Source organism: Podarcis gaigeae (assembly GCF_964106915.1).
Source record: "Podarcis gaigeae genome assembly, chromosome: 3".
Lineage (NCBI taxonomy): Eukaryota > Metazoa > Chordata > Lepidosauria > Squamata > Lacertidae > Podarcis > Podarcis gaigeae.
Window position 1 is genome coordinate 65263456 of NC_139680.1, and position 19151 is coordinate 65282606.

The following is a 19151-nucleotide window of genomic DNA, read 5'->3' on the forward strand; positions in this document are numbered from 1 at the left end:
GCCTATTCCCACTCACAGGGCACCCCTACCTTCACCGAGATCTAGGGTGCGGAGAAAAGATTTGCAAGTTCTTACAGAACTTTAATGCAAATCTATCTCCAAATGGGGGACTGTTACGGAAGGGGGGGGGCATGTCTTCCTCACCTTCTTCTTCGCTACAATATATCAATTTATTTCCAATTGTCAATGTCGAAAGGGACTAAAATCTATAAAATTCATAGAAAATCAGCGTGCCAGTTTGCTCAATTACTCTAGGACTCCATCACACCTCCCCTGTCCAGCATAATCCCTCAAGCAAGGTGTCAAGACCCTAATCCTTTCAAATTGCTCTGATCAGCCTTTCCTCCAGACAATGTCAGGTGGAAGACTATGCATATTTGGGACTATTGTTTTCTCATCCCCAGGAAGTGTTTATCTGTGCATATCTCCAGCTCTGCATATTCCCCCCTCCCTCCTCCTTATGTTAATCTTTGTAACCCAACCTCCCTTTAATATATTCATGATGTAATCTGTGTAACCAAACCTCTCTTTAATGTATTCATGACGTGTTTTGCACTGTATTCTGGGACATGGAGGGAGTTTCAAAAACTCATGTCACCCCTTTCTCGCTGTTCAATCTCGCCTTGAACCTGTTGCGCAATAAACTTGGATCTTCTGCAGTTTGCTCCTGTCTCCGGCTGAGCTCATTTTCCTCCGCAGGGACCCACGGACTTAGTCCGATGAGCTGGGTGGCAGAGCAGCCTCGCACCCAGACTTTTGCCGTAACATGACATTATAAAGTATTTGTATTTATTGTATATGTACCTTGAGTCCCCAGATGTTTTTGGCCTACAACTCCCATGATCCCTAGCTCACAGGACCAGTGGTCAGGGATGATGGGAGTTATAGGCCAAAAACATCTGGGGACCCAAGGTTGAGAAAGGCTGACACCAATGAGGGAATTTCCCTTCAAAACAATACTAGCTTCAGAAGAGATGTTTTCCTCAGGACTGCAGTAGACAGAGGACAGGGAGGACTTTTTCCTTTCCACACCTACTCTGATACTATTAATTATCAACCCACCCCAGCTGATGCTATTTGCATTTTTTAAAACCTGCAACATTAGATTCAGATATGCATTCAGTGAAATATATAGTTTAAACTATTCTGGAAGGCCTCCAGAGTTGTAGAAGCCGCTGCATTTTTGGCGACCTGTTTCAATGTTCAGCATTACATATATAGTAAAAAGTTTCTTCCTAACATCAAGACAAACTCATTTGAGTTGCCATTTGAACTTTTATCTCTTCTCTTGACTATGCTATGTAAGGAGAAGAAGAGATTCTTATCTTCCCCATGGCAACCCTTCATGATTTGTGAATCTCCTTAGGCTTGTTTGGAGTAGTTTTTAATGGGATTTGTAGATAATGAACAGAAGAGTTGTGTTACCATTCCTGCAGGATTTTTTAAAATAGTACCGTAATTGCTTCTGCTTGCTTGGAAAAGTGCAATAAATCACAAGGCCCATATTAAAAAGATCACATTTTAAAATAAAACATGAAGCATATAGGACTCAAATATAAAAAAATTGCACAGAATTTTATGTGTGCATATAATGTGTGTGAATAGTTTTCATTTTACATCAGTTTTTCATAAGAAGAGAAGCAGCTAATATGTGAATAAAGATATGCATATCCCCCCTCTGGCTACTAGCCTGAGAGGTTCTTATTCTGTCTAGATTTCTTGGACCTTTTTCCTCAAGCAAAATTCAGCAGCAACATAGGGATGTGTGGACCCCATTTCTTAGGTTGCTTCCAGCCAAACCCTTTAACAAAAAGGACCACACTGCATCAAAGCAAGTGCTATTTTTTGGTCACTTTCCTCATTGCAAGATGCCTGATCTTTGGGGAAAATAGGTTTGCTTTGCAAGAGCTCCAGTTCAACTTTGATTCTGCAGCCTGAATTTGCCAGGATGTGACTGAATCTCATGCAAAAATAGTGAAGGTCTGGAAGCTCTCTTAAGAGTGCAACGAGGTGAGCTATGGGACATCTGAGATCAGGATCTTATTGTTGTTTTTAAAAGTTAAAATCAGCCACTGGTATGTATGTGTGTATGGGGGTAAGGGTCAGTTTGGGGCTGCACTATTTTCCCAATATAAATCAGCTATTTGTTTAGCCAGTGAAATTATAATGGTACCTATATCTTTCAGGTGGTCAATTATTTTGGCCTATAATTCTACATAGCCTATATAAGCCCCAGCAGATAAATATGCATAGGATTGTGCTAAAACCTCTGAAAACTCCTCCCTTGGCACCATAGTTTTCCTTTCTGGCTCCTTTTAGCTTTTTAATTGTGGGAGATTCTTGATGCATGGATCTCGCACATCATGTCTAGATCGACTCTTATTAAAACTCCTCCAATCCTTGAACTATTATTATTTTTTAAATGTAGTACCCAAACAAGAACCTACAAAATTCCCTTTCTTGGTTTGGAGAGAATTCAGTGACAATTCTCCCTCTGTATTCCCTGTTTCTGCGGCTGTTGATTTTGGCAACCTACTGATCAGTGAACTTATTTGTTCTCTAATTTCCCAAAACCTGCGTGTTTTGCTCTTTACTTTGCCTACTGCAGAGCTTCTCAAACCGTGGGTAACAATGTGTTTCTGGGTGGGTTGCACAACACACACACACACATTTTGAGGGACTTTTACGAGGCTCACAGCACACCATTCTTGTCAGTGTGATGTGATGTGTTAGTGTGATGACTTAAAGTCTCCCTCCCTCCCTCCCTAATTATGCTTTAATTCAACTCAAATACATGTCGCCTATATCTATATTTACACAGAAAAACGAAAGATTCATAGCTAACTACTGGTGTGATATTTTTGTGCTTCCTGTTATAGAGAGAGGTATGGCTTGAAAGGTGGTGTCAGGCTGTGTACACACTCCCATTTAGTCTGCATACAGCGTGCTCCCCACAGCTGGTTTTGCATGGCATTAACCACAATCCATATCTATCCTGTATCTATTCTGTGATTTCTTATTTAACAGTGTTCTCCCCAAACCAGCTTTGATCCAAACTGAGACAAAGAAGAACTTAGCTGCATTTTAAGCCAGCAATGTGCAGAGCGTTAGATTAAAATTGGCCCAAAAAGGACTGAATAGGTTGGCCCCACTTTTAAAAGTCTGAGATGCATTGGTCCATTGTAATTTTTCCAAAAAGGAAAGAGAAGAAACTATCAAACCATCTATTTTACCTTTCTGTATTTTCACTTTTACAAAGTTCAGGCTGAGGATTCCCCCAGCAAACAGTTTCAATAGATCTATAATGCTGACTCTGCAGTTGTAAAACAGAGGGACTTTCTCTGTTTTTAAAATCTTCATTGTTTTATATTTGAGGTGTCTGAGTTTTTGATAGGAGTGGCTGGCTGTATTTTTATTAAATGTTTCTAATGTTGTTTCAGTTGCTTATGTGAAAACATTAAGCATTCTCATCATTAATGAACATGATTTAGTAGCTCTGTACATGGCAGAAATTCCATTCTGGTCTCTTTGAATATATCAAATGCTTGGCTTAAGCATCAGTTACTGTGCTTTAAACTACTGTACTAGTTGGACACTGAGTGCAGAATTTGTCCTTTATTTTCATATGGAACCTAACATAGAGCATTAGGCGTGTGTGCGGCTTTTTTAAAAAGCCAGAGCCTGCATGGAAAGCGTCGTAAATAATTTAGCAGAAGTGAATGCTGAAATTAGTTAAGGCTCCACATTGCTTGGCTCCAAATAGTCTAATTGTAGCAAGATATGTAGAAGTGCCCTTTGGAGGAAGCCCAGCTTTCACCACCATCACCACCCTCCCCCACACCCCAAAAGGACAACAATGTGCTCTTTTCACCGTGTATGTACAGCACATGATCCCTGGGATTTAAATTTACTTAGTTCTTGTAACTGTAGCAAGTAGAACAAGCAGACCAAGCCAAGGGCTCTGGGAGACAAGATAATGAATGAGATACGTTTTGTGCATTGCAGGCAAGAATTTTGGATGGCAATAAGGAAGCTAGCTGTATTTCTATTATCTTGCAAAACTGTTGGCTCATCATTCAGTAAAGTGGTTGCTATATTTAGCAATGTTCCTATGGCCTGAACCTGTTGGAGACTCAGAATCAGCTCCTACAATACACAAATGCAACCTACTTTCCCATTATTTCCCTTGCTTTTGGAGTAGGGATTGATTTTGCTCTGCACCCACACCCACTCCTTTAAAAAACAAACACTACCATAAAGATAACGATGATGGTGCTGAAGCCTTTCCTCACATTAAAACACTGGATTATTCTAGCTCTTGGGGGCCTTATCTCTTCTCATACAGCAGTGGTCACTAAGCTTTCTATATGTTCAGATTTTTTTATTTATTTTACTAATTCAGAAGATTCTGTATCTCCTCCACCCTTTTGACTGAATGATCCTCAGATTAGTTTACAACAGATTATAGTAAATACACACAGATCCATATGCACAAACCCTAAATACAAACAACCCAGTCACCTGGCTGATGGCAGAAGCCACAGGGTGCTTCTCTTCTGTTCTTAAGTCCCAGGGCAACCAGCAGCTGAAGCTGAGTGTTCTTTCTTCTCCTATGAACATTGGATGGGGTCAGGTTAGATTTCTGAAATAAAAGTTGTTTTTCCCCACCCTCAACAGTTTAGTAGCTGGTTGTCTCTCTCTCTCTCTCTCTCTCTCTCTCTCTCTCTCTGTGTGTGTGTGTGTGTGTGTGTGTGAGAGAGAGAGAGAGAGAGAGAGAGAGAGAGAATATTTTAGGTGAGCACTAACAGAGCTGTGAAGGGCAAGGTCCAAATAAGTAGTGGTGTCTGAGTTTGTGACACTGTTTTGAAACAGCCCAGGTAGCATGTGGACTTGACCTGAGTTGGAGTAGGAAGACTAGGATGTGGTTTGACCTTCAGAATGTGGGATAACAAGTCTCATATAACCAGCATGCTTAAGTCTAATGAATGCATGAAGGGGATAATACCACAGAATAAGCTGTCCTGCGAGGCTTAGCATAGGTCACTCTTGAATTCCTATACCAATAATTTAGGAACTTTCAACATTTTGTAATTAAGCTAAGTTTTACTGCCTGTGCAACTTTCTGAAGCACATGAACCTGACCTTTGAAGAGTTTGTAAGTAAATCATTTTTTTATTTACCAAATGTGTGGTCTTTTTCTATGCTGGGTAAGAGAGAAACTTTGGAATTCACTGTAAAGGGCATATTTTAAAGGTCTAACAGACTGTATTTGCTGCCTATTTCGTGATTTTAAATTTCTGCTAGGGTTCTCTCCCCAAAGAATTCTTGCCCCAAACTTGCCTCTTAGCATCTGGGAATTCTCCTTTCAATAATTCTTCATTGAACCAACATAGAACTGGGCATCTCTCTTCCCAGCTAAATTGGCTTCCAAGCCTTTCCACTCCACATAGGGAAATGGCTCTGTACACAATACCATTTACTCTGGCCCCAATGCACTCCCACCTCTGGCTTTTTGAATCCATGTACGCCCAATGTTGCCCACAATGCAGAACTATCCTGTAGTTTCTTGGGAAATATCGCTGCTTGAAATGTTTTCTCTCAAATCAACTTCAATCAGGAAGTAAAACTTCAGCCACATTCATGATGCATTTTAGCTGAGGTGTGTATGTTTGAGACAGCCTTTGCACATACTGTATATGGATGACAGTGCCAGGCACAGATAACAGCTTAATGATTAGGAGGGAGGTATAGGTGCATGAAAACCAAACAGTTAATGTGCATTGGGTGAAGGCATCCCCAACCCCTCTGGTATGTGTGTAGAATAGTGTGCAGATGCCACTTAAAACACAGTGGGGGGAAATGGCCTTGCTGCATTTTAAGCCACTAATGTGTATCTAGCCTATGCAGCAGAAGATTTGTTGCTGGGAGTAATTGACTTTCCCCGTTCCGTCTTCTTCCCTCACAGACATCCTAGTGACCCTGCCAGACCCACTGTTTTCCCCATCTTAATGGAGTTACAAGTTTTCATGCTCAGTTAGGAACCCCTGGCAATTGACTCATTGAGTGGTTTTGAAAAATTGCACTTTCTCATCCTCAAAGATCCCACACTGGGCAATAGCATATGCTAGATTAACAGGGGTTGCTTCTCTTAGTTTTCTTAATTTGCGTTTTAAATTGGGCTAGTTCTAGGGTAGGCAGAAGGGAGTTTGGGATTTATTCATAGAACTTTCTTTGTTTGAGTATTTGAGTAGATAGCAGGAGCCTCCGGGACCAAAATGAAACAGATGTCATGCAGATGTCGCACTGATAAAGTAACAAAACAACTCCTTGCTGAAAAGAGGTGGCATCATTCATAACATGTGGGAAATGCGCTCATTAAATCTGCAATTGCTAGCTGCACATTACGTTAATCATCTGATTTAAAAGCAGGTATGGATCTAATATTGGCATAAATAGGTAACGTGCAGGGAAAACATTCTTTTTGCCAATGAAGAATTCTTATATTGATTAGGGCATATCAAGAAGTTGGGAATATTTTTGAAGTATGTTTGGTTCTAGTTGAAAGGATCTTCAGCATTTATAACACTTCATTCTCCTCATAAAAGTAGGCAACAATACCGTTTCCATTACAATCTCTTCTCCCTGAAATTATATGCCAATCCTAGTTTATAGTGTCTGGTCCTGATGGCACTTTGCATGGTACATCCAAGTTTAGAGAATATATTTTACTGCATTTGGGTCAAAACCCACAGTATTAAAATCTAAAAATAATGTGTCACTTGATAGTGTCCAAAATTGCTCTAAATTATTCCATTGCTCTTTCTAGACATAAAGCTGTAAACTTACTTCTGTGCCAGTAAGTTTGTATTTTATTTGTGCTGTTCCGAATATTTGTTCAATGTTTCCTAACCGGTGCCGAAACAACACACTGCAGGGGGACAGGGGACACCCAAATACTAGTAGAATACTGCATAGTTGGAAAATACTTTGCATCTGATCTGTTCTCTTTTCTCCCCCACAGGTCTGCCTTACCCCAGTTCCACAGAACTTTCATCCTTTCCTATTTGCAGATGTGCATGTTACCGGAAGATACACTACCACAACTAGAGGTTAAGAACAGCCAGGCACACAAACAGTGCTATCTAATGGATGGGCCTTCATAAATTGTTTCAAAAGATCTGGTAGTTTTTGCAATGTCTCACAGATTTTAACTATCAAAAGATTTTGAACCTGTGCATAAAAAATCAATTTAATTATTTTTTTTTAACAATACATGCTGACGCTGGTTGGGGTACAATAAATACATATGAACTTAGCTTGTGTTTATATGATGTTTTGTAAACTGAAATCTCTAATAAGAAGGCAAGTTCTACTGCATATTTTTTGCCACTGAAAAGTACTTGAGAAACCGGTTTCATTTAAAGAATAGAAATTTACTGCAGATTGATTCTGCATTACCCTGCAGTACAGTGGTAACTCAGGTTAAGTACTTAATTCGTTCCGGAGGTCTGTACTTAACCTGAAACTGTTCTTAACCTGAAGCACCACTTTAGCTAATGGGGCCTCCTGCTGCTGCTGCACCGCTGGAGCCCGATTTCTGTTCTCATCCTGAAGCAAAGTTCTTAACCTGAAGCACTATTTCTGGGTTAGCGGAGTCTGTAACCTGAAGCGTATGTAACCTGAAGTGTCTGTAACCTGAGGTACCACTGTATGTCCATTTGAAAACAGGTTAAAACAGATGCAGACAGCCCTGGCAATGGGGTTGGGGAGTGTCCACAGCTGCCCTATTACGTTCTAGGTGGGTATATACACTAACATCGCCATCACTACTTCTTTCTTTCCCTGTTTAGGGAGGTTTTTAATATTTAATGCTGTATTGTTTTTAACACTACATTGGAAGCCGCCCAGAGTGGCTGGGGAAACTCAGCCAGATGGGTGGGGTATAAATAAATTATTATTATTATTATTATTATTATTATTATTATTATTATTATTAATTTCTTCATTCACCTGGGGCATGTGCAGGGGGGGAAAGGCATGGAAAACCTACTCAAGGAAAAAGCTTTCAAGCATAGTCACCTGTGTGGATGGCAGATGGATCTAGATTGAAGCACCATGTTCACGACGATCATCAACAATTTGGGATTGAGGAAAACTTAGTTAATTTTTGTGCTGCAAATGGCTTTGTGTATATGCAGCCTTATACCGAGTACTTACATAACTAGAGTTCCACGCCATCCACAATCTCTGCTGAGTGGTAGCATGATTCCAGGGATTCCAGGTGCTCACCCAGGGTGTCCGCAGTGTCTTCTAAATACTGTTTATTTATGCATATTTACACCTGAGTTCAGATGGAGAGGGCATTCACAGCAAGTGAGGCTTGTCCTTCCCAGCAGCACAGCACTGGACTCAGATGCATCCTAAGCAGCATCCCCGTGCCTCTGTAACAGCCCACTCCAGCCAGCCAATATGGCTGCCGCCCTTCAGTCCCTTCATGGAGACTTCCTCCTCCACTTCCTGCTCCTTTCCCCCAGAACCCCTTGCCAAACACAACTCCTCCATCCATTACATCATCCCCAGTGTTCCCTTGACAACCTCTGTTTCAAAAGCCTCTTGCAAAAGACACTTTTTTCCTGTGGTGACACCACACCCCCAGTTACCCTTGCAACTTTCCCCTCACATCTTCTATTGCCTTTTGCTAACTAACACACAGCCTGAGGAGGAACTTCTCTCTCACACACACCCCACTTCTTGTCTGATGGTGACCCTGCCATCACCTTTGTTCTTTCATAGCACCTCTCTAAGGCACCCTCCTGAGGAAACTGCCTTTTTAAGGCCTTGCTAAATCTGTTGGTCAAACCCCACATTTACTAATTTCAGAAACTATGAGGAGAACTTGGCACCCAGGAATTTTAGGGATCCTTGCCCCCTGCAAACCCATAACACTGGAAAGAACTTCCCATTCCACTAAATGGGATTTAATTCTGAGTAAATGTTTCTAGTATTACACTATTAATATGTGATTTAGGACCCTGAAATTGCGGCGTTGCTGACATTTCTTCATCAATCAACTATAATCAAAGGTACAGAAGTCTAATCCTGCAAGTTAAATTTGGTGCAACAAGTATAACTTTCAAAGTCTCATAATGCAGGTTTTGCCCAGTAAAATCGCTTTCATAAAAAATTGTAATTGATGCTATATGATATGACAGTTAAATAAGCATATGTTTCCACTTGAAGGGCACTGTAGAATAATTACAAAACTTTAGAGAGGAAATGGCCTGGCTAGTTCTAAATCTGAAACCATTTTGAATGAAATACTGTATTAGCAAGTCTTACTTTGCCCTGCCTCCTATTTGGGCTCAGCTAAACAATAGCCACAAAACTTTTAACAAAAGACTTTACTTCAAACGCAGTGGATATGGTAGATGAAATAATCATATGAGAAAAAGTAAAAGAAGTGTACTTCAAATATACCGTATATCTCACATTGTAATTCTGCACTTTTGCCCTGGTAATATGGCCCAGGATCCAAAGAGCTGGGTACAATTTTAGATTTCTTCTCTTTTCTGAACAGAAGCAGCCTGCTGTACCACATCACAAACTGCACTTTGCATGGTCCCTCTCATATTGAAAATAAACTTGAGGGGCACAAAGCAAAAGTTGCCGTGGGACCACAATATTTGGGTAGTACTTTGGACTCAGGTTGTGATAGTTTGTTTCTCAGACATTCCCACACATGACCCCTTGCTAGCCCTGCAATAACATTTTAGTCTTCAGGGCTGATTGCTTTGCCATGTGCACCTGTTCTGCACAATATGTGCAGGTTATCCCATCATCCCTTCCACTTTTATAGCGGTGCTGCTGTGCAAATGCCATGACTTCCAACTTTGACAGTAACATTCCAAAAATTAATCTCCTTCCCCTGACATTGGGATCCAAATAGGTACATTTCCATTCAAAGTGCTCTCCTCAAAGTCTGAAATTGTTGTATCAGTAACCAATTCTTTATTTGGGAGATAGCTGATTCTTTCTTTGGAAGATGGCTCGAAGGAATCACAAACATGTAAACTAATTTAAGCAACTATGTTCAGCAAAAGTTGTGTACTTAGCAGATGTGGTTTATCAAGTCAATTCATCTGCTATCAGGAATAGTTGTATTTCCTGCTTAAATTCTTTCCTTTCACTAACAGTGTGCAACTCAAAGAGCTAGGAGCAAATATTTCATAGCAATAAAGTGACTACGATTTCTCTGTTCCTTTAATGTCATAATCCAAGCCAGCATCAGAGTGAAATCAGAAGGGTGTGTGTTAGGAATTCAGTCTCTCTTTCCAGTCTCCCTGTCTAGACAAGTACTGTACATGTCTAGGGTGTTTGCAAATTGTGTTGGCTAAGTGGGACAGATAAAGGATTCTGCTGGTGTACTGGCAATCCCCTGCTGCCCAGCAGTCTCCCTATCTGAGCTGATCAATATGGTCTTAGTTATGGTGTTTAGGAGCCCCACATTCTTAGCAGTGGAAGATATCAATATCCATGCAAAGGACACCAGGTTGGGGGCAGCTCAAGACGTCGTGATCAGCATCACCACCATGAGACTGTCCCAATATGTCATTGGCCCAATACATGTGGCAGATTACACATTAGACTTGGTTTTATTGATTGGGTGGGAAGATGGTATTCTGCAAATGAGGGATTTTACATCGATTGCCTTGCCAGTTCTCTGTTGAAGTTTAGGCTAACAGCAGGTGTATCCTCAAGGTTACGAGAAGGCTCTGGGTTTTCTTCCAACTGATTTCAGCTGTTACACACTACACCTTTAAAGCACATCCAATGCACATTCTTTTCCTCAAATAATTCTGGGCATTGAAGTTTGTTAAGGGCTTATGAGAATTATAACTCCGAGGGGTAAACTACAGTGCCCAGAATTCTTGGAGGAAAATAATCAGCTTTGAATGTGCTTTGCGGATATGGTGTGTGCACAACCAAGTTGGCAGTCAATCTGTGATACCCGGAGATAACTCAGGGTGGCTGAGTGCTATCTCTCTCTTAGCAGAGCTGTGGATTTCATATTTTTATCCTCACCTCCATAAGAATAATGTAAAATTTTACATGGTGCATTGAGATTGCAGAGAATGATTGTTATTGTTCATAATTAGTATTTATTGTGCTTTTAAAAATTTGTTTATATGATTTGAGTATGCCTTGATAGGTGTCACAGAGACTTATACTCAAAAGGCAGGTTAATTACTGGGCAACATATAAATGATGTATGATAATAATGATTTTTTTTAACTTCTCTGCTCTTCATTTTAGTTTGTGCCAATGGTGAGTTCTGCAATACTAAATATTTCAGAAATACTTGAAAATAAATGTTTATTTAAAGCTGTCAAAAGTTACTTGAAAGAACCTGGAAATGGCTTCCTCCTTATCTCAATGGGTTTGCTCTATCATACTTGTGAATTCCTTATTTACTTCAAACAAAGCAAGTGTGCCTGCGAGTATGAAAGTGGTTGGACACTTGGATGAATGTATTGAGGGGATCCTCATCAAATCTGCAGATGACACCAAATTGGGGGGGGGTAGCCAATACTGCAGAAGACAGGATAAGGCTTGGAGAACTGAGTCAAAACTAACAAAATAAATTTCAATAGGGACAAATGTAAGGTTCTACACTTAGGCAGGAAGAACCAGATGTACAAATAATTGGAAGACATGTGGATTGTGAGTAGTAAATGTGAAAAGGATTGAGGGGTCTTAATAGACCACAAGCTTAACAGCAGAAAGGAACCTAATGCTATCTGAGGCGGCATCAAAAGAAATCTTGTGTCCTGGTCAAGGGAAGTAATAATCCTGCTCTATTCTGCCTTAGTCAGACCACACCTGGAGTACTGTGTCCAGTTCTAGGTGCCACAGTTTAAGAAGGATATTGACAAGCCGGAATATGTGCAGAGGTGGATGACCAAGAGGATAAAGAGTCTGGAAGCTTAGCTTTATGAGGAACAGTTGAGGAAACTGGGTATGTTTAGCCTGGAAAAGAAGAAACTGAGAGGAGATATAAAGTAAAGGTAAAGGGACCCCTGACCATTAGGTCCAGTCGTGACCGACTCTGGGGTTGCGGCGCTCATCTTGCTTTATTGGCTAAGGGAGCCGGCGTACAGCTTATGGGTCATGTAACCAGCATGACTAAGCCGCTTCTGGCGAACCAGAGCAGCGCACGAAAACGCCGTTTACCTTCCCACTGGAGCAGTACCTATTTATCTATTTGCACTTTGATGTGCTTTCGAACTCCTAGGTTGGCAGGAGCAGGGACCAAGCAACGGGAGCTCACCCCGTCGTGGGGATTCGAACCACTGACCTTTTGATCGGCAAGTCCTAGACTCTGTGGTTTAACCCACAGCGCCATCTTCAAATATCTAAAGGACTCTCAAATGTGGGGGCACAAGCTTGTTTTCTCCTGCTCTGGAGGCTAGGACCTGAACTGAGTTAAAGTTAGGACCTGAGTTAAAGTTACAAGAAAGGAGATGTCGACTAAACATCACAAAGAACTTTTTGTTGTCGGTAAGAGCTGTTTGGCAGTACAATGGTCTCCAAAGGAAGGTGGAGGACTCTCCTTCCTTGTAATTTTTAAGCGGAGCGTGGATGGCCATCTGCCATGGATGTTTTAGTTCAAATTCCTGCATGGCAGGGGATTGGACTAGATGACCCCTGGGGTCCCTTTCAACTTTACAGATGTATGATTCTATTTTTGCTGATTTCGTTTTTATGAAGCACACTCTGCTGAAGTTATTCAAGCTCCACACCCTTCATCTTACACTCTAGATTTCAATTACTTGAAGAGCAAATGCGAATTTGGCCAGGAGGAGGAACTGGGGGAAAGCAGATAAATTAAAAGACAGAGAAAGATTTCTGGTAAAGCCATGAGAGTTCACAGAACAGTGAAGGGGGAGGAAAACACGTTTCTCCTCATTTCTCTTGCAAGAGGCGCTCAGCTCTGGCACTTTTGCGTTGCTCCTAGTGAGGAACAGAGTGGGCAGTTGAAGCCGATGGCTGCAAGAGGCCACACTTCTGTCAAACTGACCTCTGCTCTGCTCAGCATTACTAGCCGTCGCCTAGGCAACGAGAGGCGATTCCCCGCCCCCGCCTGCCCTTCCCTTCTTTTTTTCGCCTCGCATCTCGCATCTCGCTCCTCCTCCTCTCCCGCTGCTATCCCGTTAGCACTCGGGGCAAGATCTCGCGATGCTTGCCAACTGGAGTGGCCGCCATATTGTGTGACACTATTTTGATTTGGACTCGGCTGGCTGAGACGCGCAGCGAGAGAAGAAGGAGGTGGACGAGGGGGGAGGGACGGGAGCGACTGGGAAGCCGGAACCGTTCCAAGCGAGGTCGGGAGCGGCGCCTGCAAGACATCCACCCACCCGCCCAGCCGAGCCCTCCCTTCCTCTGCCCGCCGCCACAGCAGCACCAGTCACGGAACCCCCCTTCCTCCCTCCCCCGGTGGCGGCGGGAGGAGGAGGCGGCGGCGGCGGCTCAGGAGGGGCTCGGAGGTGTCCGCCTCGCCGGTTGGAGGCGGCGGCGGCAGCGCGGGCGGTAGTGGCGGCGGCTGTGGGAGGCGGAGGCGGAGCCGGTGTCGAAGAAGGGTAAGACTGGCCGGAGCGGGCCTGGCGTCGACTGGCTCCTTTTTCCTGCAAAACGCTCGGCCCTCAGAGGCCTGAGAGGGACTGGGCATCCCCCTCCCCTGCTCGGGCCCACTCCGGCCTTCTTCTTTCAGCCCCCCGCCCCCCCCCCCCGGCGGAGGGAAGAGGCGGCCGGAGAATCCTGTGGATACAGGCGGGAACAACCCCAGTCAGCCTCCTTTTCCGAGGGGTGACAGCCCTGCGGGGTCGCTTCTGCAGAGAGTGCCTTTGCTGGCAGTGCGGTGCTGAGCCAGGCAGAGGTGTGTGTTCAGTCCCAGGGTCAGGATCCCCCCCAGGCAAAGCTGTCACCACCACGCGAACTCCCCAGCTGAGCCCGGAGGCTGCGACTTTTTTATTCCCTTTTCTTACGCGAGAGGGTTTCCTTCCCCCTTTGGCCCAGCCCAGCCTGGCTGCTGCTGCCTCCTCCCCACCAACCCCCTGACGGGAACACGCTGCTGCTGGTCTTGGGAAGAGGCTATCCATCCGATCTCGGTGGTCTCCCTGGATCACGTGTGTCACGGGGAGCGGGTTGTGGCGGGAGGCCTACAAGTCAGGGGGCATCTCTCCTCTCCATGGAAACGAGGGATGGGGTCACTTTTGCTGCTGGTGGGGCGCAGGAACGCGGGGAAGCGGATCCAGGCGCCCTCTCAGATCTGCAGAGTAAGCCTCACAAGGTGAGGGTTTATTCACCAGTAAGGACTACAATTCCAGTACACACTTCACTTGGAATAGAAGGGCAGTGGTCGTGGTGGGGTAATCCCTGTTGAACTTAATGTGCAAACGTGCCTTAAATAGAGGTGGAGTTGTGGTGTCTCTCTTGGTCCAGCCCCCTTGGGGTTTTTATACCTCTGCCCCTATTCCTCTGATTACTGGTGTGAATAGGACTTCTGTTACTGCAGCTGTACAGCCATATTCCAGGTTTACTGGAGGAGTAAGGATTCTTTCGGTTAGCCATATAGGACTTAGCTTTTTTCCTTTACTTCTTACTTAGAGTACGTTATGCGCATAGGTGTTGTGCCATTATTCAGTTATGAGACCAGGTAAATGTTCCTGGTGGGATTGTGGCAACTTTAATGCCTGAACCTTTGTATTCTTCATTGGGAGTAAGTTTCATTCAGTTCAACCATAAATGTGATTTTACTTGTAGGTACATGTGTGCTTAGGATTGCTATGAGTCTCAGAGGATTATTGCAGCTTTTCAGTGAAATCATTTTTTTCATTCAGGAGCAGGATTCCAGTCCTAATCCCATTTACCTGGGAGTAAGCCACATTGGACTTCCTTCTGGTTAGGACTTCCTTCTGGTTAGACATGGTTAGAGTTATGCTATGATGCATGTTTACACACTGAACACCCAGCAATCCTGTTTGCTCAGGTCTGTAACTCCATTGCTTAGAAGACGTAGTCAGAAGTAGGGTCCATTCATTTAAATGAAGCTTACTCTAAATTAAGTGGGTTTGGACACCAGCAAACAATTGCTGCCCATATAAGGTTCTGATGGTACTGAAACTTCAGATTTATTTTCTATAGATTAGATTTCAGGCAAGTGGACATAAGGAGAGGGCAGATAAACTGGTGTGAGATGGAAGGAAAAACATCCATAGAAGATAACAGAAAAGGGGGGAAACTGCACAAAAGGAAGAGGAGATTTGGCTGCTCAGGGAGGGAGAACCTTAGTTAACCTTAACTAAATAAGCAAATCCTATGGATTTCTATTTAGAAGCAAGGCCCACTTATTTTAATGGGATTAACTCTCAAGTAAGTATGCACAAGACTGGAATTTTTATGTTTCAGTGTCGATTTGGAATGAACATTAGTTTTATTTAGGTGTTTTTTTAAAAAAAATGTAAAATGACAAGACTTCGCAAATTAAAAAGAAAGAAAGCTATTCACTTTAGAACTACTACTCTATGTTGCTTCAGTGTGGGCAAATCTAGGGAGTTTCTTCAAACTTCACCAACAACGGGGCAACAAAGAAGAACTGCTGCCTATATTAGGTTCTGAGGGTGCTGAACCTTTTCCCCCAATCCTCTTCATTTTGATTTCAGGCAAGTTGACATTAGGAAGGGGAAGTGTTAGAGAAGTGGATTGAAGTGACAGAGAAGGTGACGCAAGGTGGAAGAAAGTGAACAGCATAAAAAGGGAAGTGAGAGGGAGACAGAGGCAACACCAGCAGGTGAAAGGAAATAGAAGAAGGTGAGCAGGGAAGGATAGAGATGTTTGAGAAGGTGAAGAGAATGTGGAAGAAGGTGGATTAGCTGGTGATAGAAAGGATTGTAAAAGAGGATGAGATGAGAACAAGTAACCGAGAAAGGACTAAAAAAGTGGATGGAGGAGACAATAATAAGGCATAAGGTCAGTGGAGAGAAAAATAAAGGAATGACAGGTGGTGGTGGACAAAATGTGCAAGCAGGTAGGCAAATAAAAAAGCACCAGCCAGTGACAGAGGAGGAAAGGTGGTAGTGAAAGTTACAGAATAGAAAGAACTTTTTTTTGTAAGAAAATGCAAACATAACAGTGATTTGTGATTTGCTCACCTGCTCAATATTAACCACAGGCTTCTCTGAGGAGAAAACCCCCAGAAATCAAAGAGATGGTACAATTACTAAAAGGGTTCAAAAGTGTGACCAACAGTACATGAAATATTGGTTGACCTGTACTGAAAAATATATGTCACTGCCTCAGTGTGTGATATGTGGTGAGATGTAAATGAAGAGGGGAGGCTTGAGCTTGGCCACCTAATCTGTTTGTGGATGAGCTGGGATTTGCACTTCAGTCTAGAATCCAGAACCCTTTCAGAGGATGTAATATTGGAGTTACTTGCCATGTATGAAGGCATGTACTCGGACCAGCCACTGAGGACCTTCATGACCTTGAAGGTCTTTTTTAGTTAATGCTTGATGTGTTTTCCCCTTTCTTTTGCAACAAACAGTTCCTTCCATTGACTTCCACTATCTGGATTTGATCTAGAAAGTTTGGGTTAGTTATTTATTAAAATATTTATATTCCACATTTCCCGTTCCTTTGAAAGAGCATTCAAGTCGTGTAATAATATTTCAATTAAAGCAATGATAGATTATTTAAAAAGCAAATACAGTACAAAAATTAAAAGATTCAGACAACTAATCTGGACAGTATTTAGTCATAGCCTAAAATTCTGCAAAACAGAATAGTATTTATTAAGCCCTGGAAAGTCATCAAGGATGGGGGCATACAAGCAGGGAATTCCAATGTCTGAACACCACTGAACAGTGGAAAGGCTCGTTTCCAGGTTCCCACTAGATGTACTTCTGGTTCTAATTCACTGAACTTTAGAGGTAATGATCAGCATCTTAAATTGTCATGTTAAGTGAACCAGCCAAAACAGCTGAAGTTAATAGTGGTCACATAGTCTCTAGCACTTTCCATAGTAAAAATTCTTACTGTTGCATTCTGCACAAACTAAAGGTTGCAAGCACTGTTCAAGGGCTGCCCCGTGTAGAGTGTTTCAGTCATCCAAGCTGGATGTCACTAAGACACACTCTTGCCAGACCATCTTTTCCCAGGAACCTAACCTGAGCAAAAGCATTGTTGGCCATGATTGCTATATTGGCATCCAGGAGCAAATAACTTTGGCACTGATTTTTTTTTAAGAGAAGCAAAACCCTGTCCAGGTTATATTCCCATTCTTGGATCAGCTCTCCTATTGACCAGTAGCAATCCCTCTTATTAGATCATACACATTCATTTACTGCTAAACACCAGCTAAGAGCCTCCACGGGTTCCTTGGACTTGGGGCCAAATGGAGATATAGAATTGGGTGTCATCACAGCAACGGTGCCCCCAAATTCCTGAATAACTCTTCCTAGCAGTTTAATGTAGATGTTAAATACTATAGAGGGCAGAATGGAACTCTTCTGAATCTTACAGACTGGAAGTAATGGGGCTGAGCATTTGTTTCCGCACCCTGTACCATCACCTGGAACCTACTGTCAATGAGGACTAGGACTACCAGAAAATTGTGTCCCAGGTCCCGCTCCATCCTGACAGTAGAGAATGATACCACAGTCATGGTACTGGAAGCAACTGAGAGGTCCCGTGAAACCCAGAATGTTGTACTTCCTCTGTCCAATATATAGCAGGTTTTTTTCCTTCTTTTCAATGGGTTTTCATAAAGATAAACTTGATTTAGTTCTATGTGTATGAGTTAGAATGAGCTGTGTTGAGGTGTCTGGCTAACATGGCGTTCCCTTCCCTTTCCTCTACACATTTTGCCAGGAGAAGGGCTTCAGTAATGTTCACTTTCAAAGATGGGAGGAATGCCCTCCCATCAGATGCCGAGGAAATAAATATCTATCTGGCTTTTAGAAGACATCTGAAGGCAGCCTTATACGGGGAAGTTTTAAATGTTTGAAGTTTTTAATGTTTTAATATTTTGTTGGAAGCCGCCCAGAGTGACTGGGACAACCCATTCAGATAGGAGGCATATAAAAAATACCATCATCATCATCAAGGCTGCTACCAGTTTCCAGATAAACCAACTTCAAGCCATGGTTAATGAAGCTGGCTTTTTAAATCAGTTTGTTTTAAGCCACAACCTCTGGTTTGTATATAATACCAAACAAGGATTATTTGAAAATGAAACTTCAAGGTTTCTTCTTGTCATGTGAGAGCAAGTGTGTATGTGTGTGTGTAAGCAAGCCTGAGGCTTTGCTGTGACTCACATTAGCTCTTGCACATAGTGCTAAACCATCCTTGTGTCACATGTGAAGTAGCCCATTAAATCTATGTACTAACTAGTTTTTTTAAAAGGTTTGCAGCCAGCAGCATTGGACAACTCTCCCTCACCTTGTTAAATCTCAGAACAACGAGAAAAGAGTTTATGGTATTTGGGGGGGGGGGGAGTAGGTCTAGGGTAGGAGATGCTCCATTGTATGAAATCCTTCATTGTGTATTTACCAAATTTGGCAGTGGTACTTAAGAGTAAAAAGCTTTGCTCCAAATATATATTGGGTTTGTGCCTATATTTTTGGATGATAGTATTTTCTTTTGTTTGGGTTAATTTTAGTTAGCTAAAAGCAATTTCTGTTTGTTGGAACAGCTGGTTTGCTGCTTTTATCATGCTGCTAGATCAAGTGTATTTTTTGGAAGAGTTCAGCAGTTGTTAAAAGCCATATAAGTAAACTTCTCAACAGTTACTTTTGATGAACCATAGTTAAGATATCCCTTTTTGAGTTTGAGACAGGATGGGTAAAACTGGGACTGCCATTGATAAAGAATGAACACTAGTTTTCTTTTTCTAAACTGTGCAAGTATTTGGAAGTCACTTTACTAAGGGACAGAATTTTACGAAGGAAGCAGTAGTGAATGCTGTACTCTTCGAATAGAATTCAGTGTTGTGCTCTTAAAATTGTTCTGTCTGCACAAGCATTGCAGCTTGCTAGATGGAATGATCCACCCTCCCCCCGGCCCCATGTGCTGCTCTGGGATTTCTCCCAATC

At 42.5% G+C, this 19151-nt stretch overlaps 3 protein-coding genes across 16 annotated transcripts in view; 2 read left to right on the forward strand and 1 right to left on the reverse strand.

The window, feature by feature from the left end:
* LOC310841273 (uncharacterized protein) overlaps positions 1 to 13123 on the reverse strand; it is a 155201-nt gene extending 142078 nt beyond the window's left edge. For 5 of the 11 annotated variants that reach the window (XR_014562447.1, XR_014562449.1, XR_014562452.1 and 2 more), the window contains exons 1-2: positions 8218 to 8549; positions 4522 to 4610 (exon numbers count right to left, since the gene is read on the reverse strand). Coding sequence is in view for 1 of the 11 variants with exons in the window: in XM_083731847.1 (XP_083587973.1) it covers positions 4522 to 4610; positions 8218 to 8264 (136 nt within the window). In the remaining 10 variants the exon portion in view is untranslated. Of the gene's footprint in view, positions 1 to 4521; positions 4611 to 8217; positions 8556 to 13078 lie in introns of those variants that run through there. The other 6 variants (XR_014562451.1, XR_014562455.1, XR_014562446.1 and 3 more) reach the window with 5 other exon arrangements.
* GINM1 (glycosylated integral membrane protein 1) overlaps positions 1 to 19151 on the forward strand; it is a 785919-nt gene that overhangs the window by 662440 nt on the left and 104328 nt on the right. The window lies entirely within an intron of this gene.
* Positions 13239 to 19151, forward strand: part of TAB2 (TGF-beta activated kinase 1 (MAP3K7) binding protein 2) — a 48403-nt gene continuing 42490 nt past the window's right edge. For 2 of the 3 annotated variants that reach the window (XM_083731838.1, XM_083731841.1), the window contains exon 1: positions 13239 to 13637. The gene's annotated coding sequence lies outside the window, so the exon portion shown is untranslated. Of the gene's footprint in view, positions 13638 to 15724; positions 15868 to 19151 lie in introns of those variants that run through there. The other variant, XM_083731839.1, reaches the window with a different exon arrangement.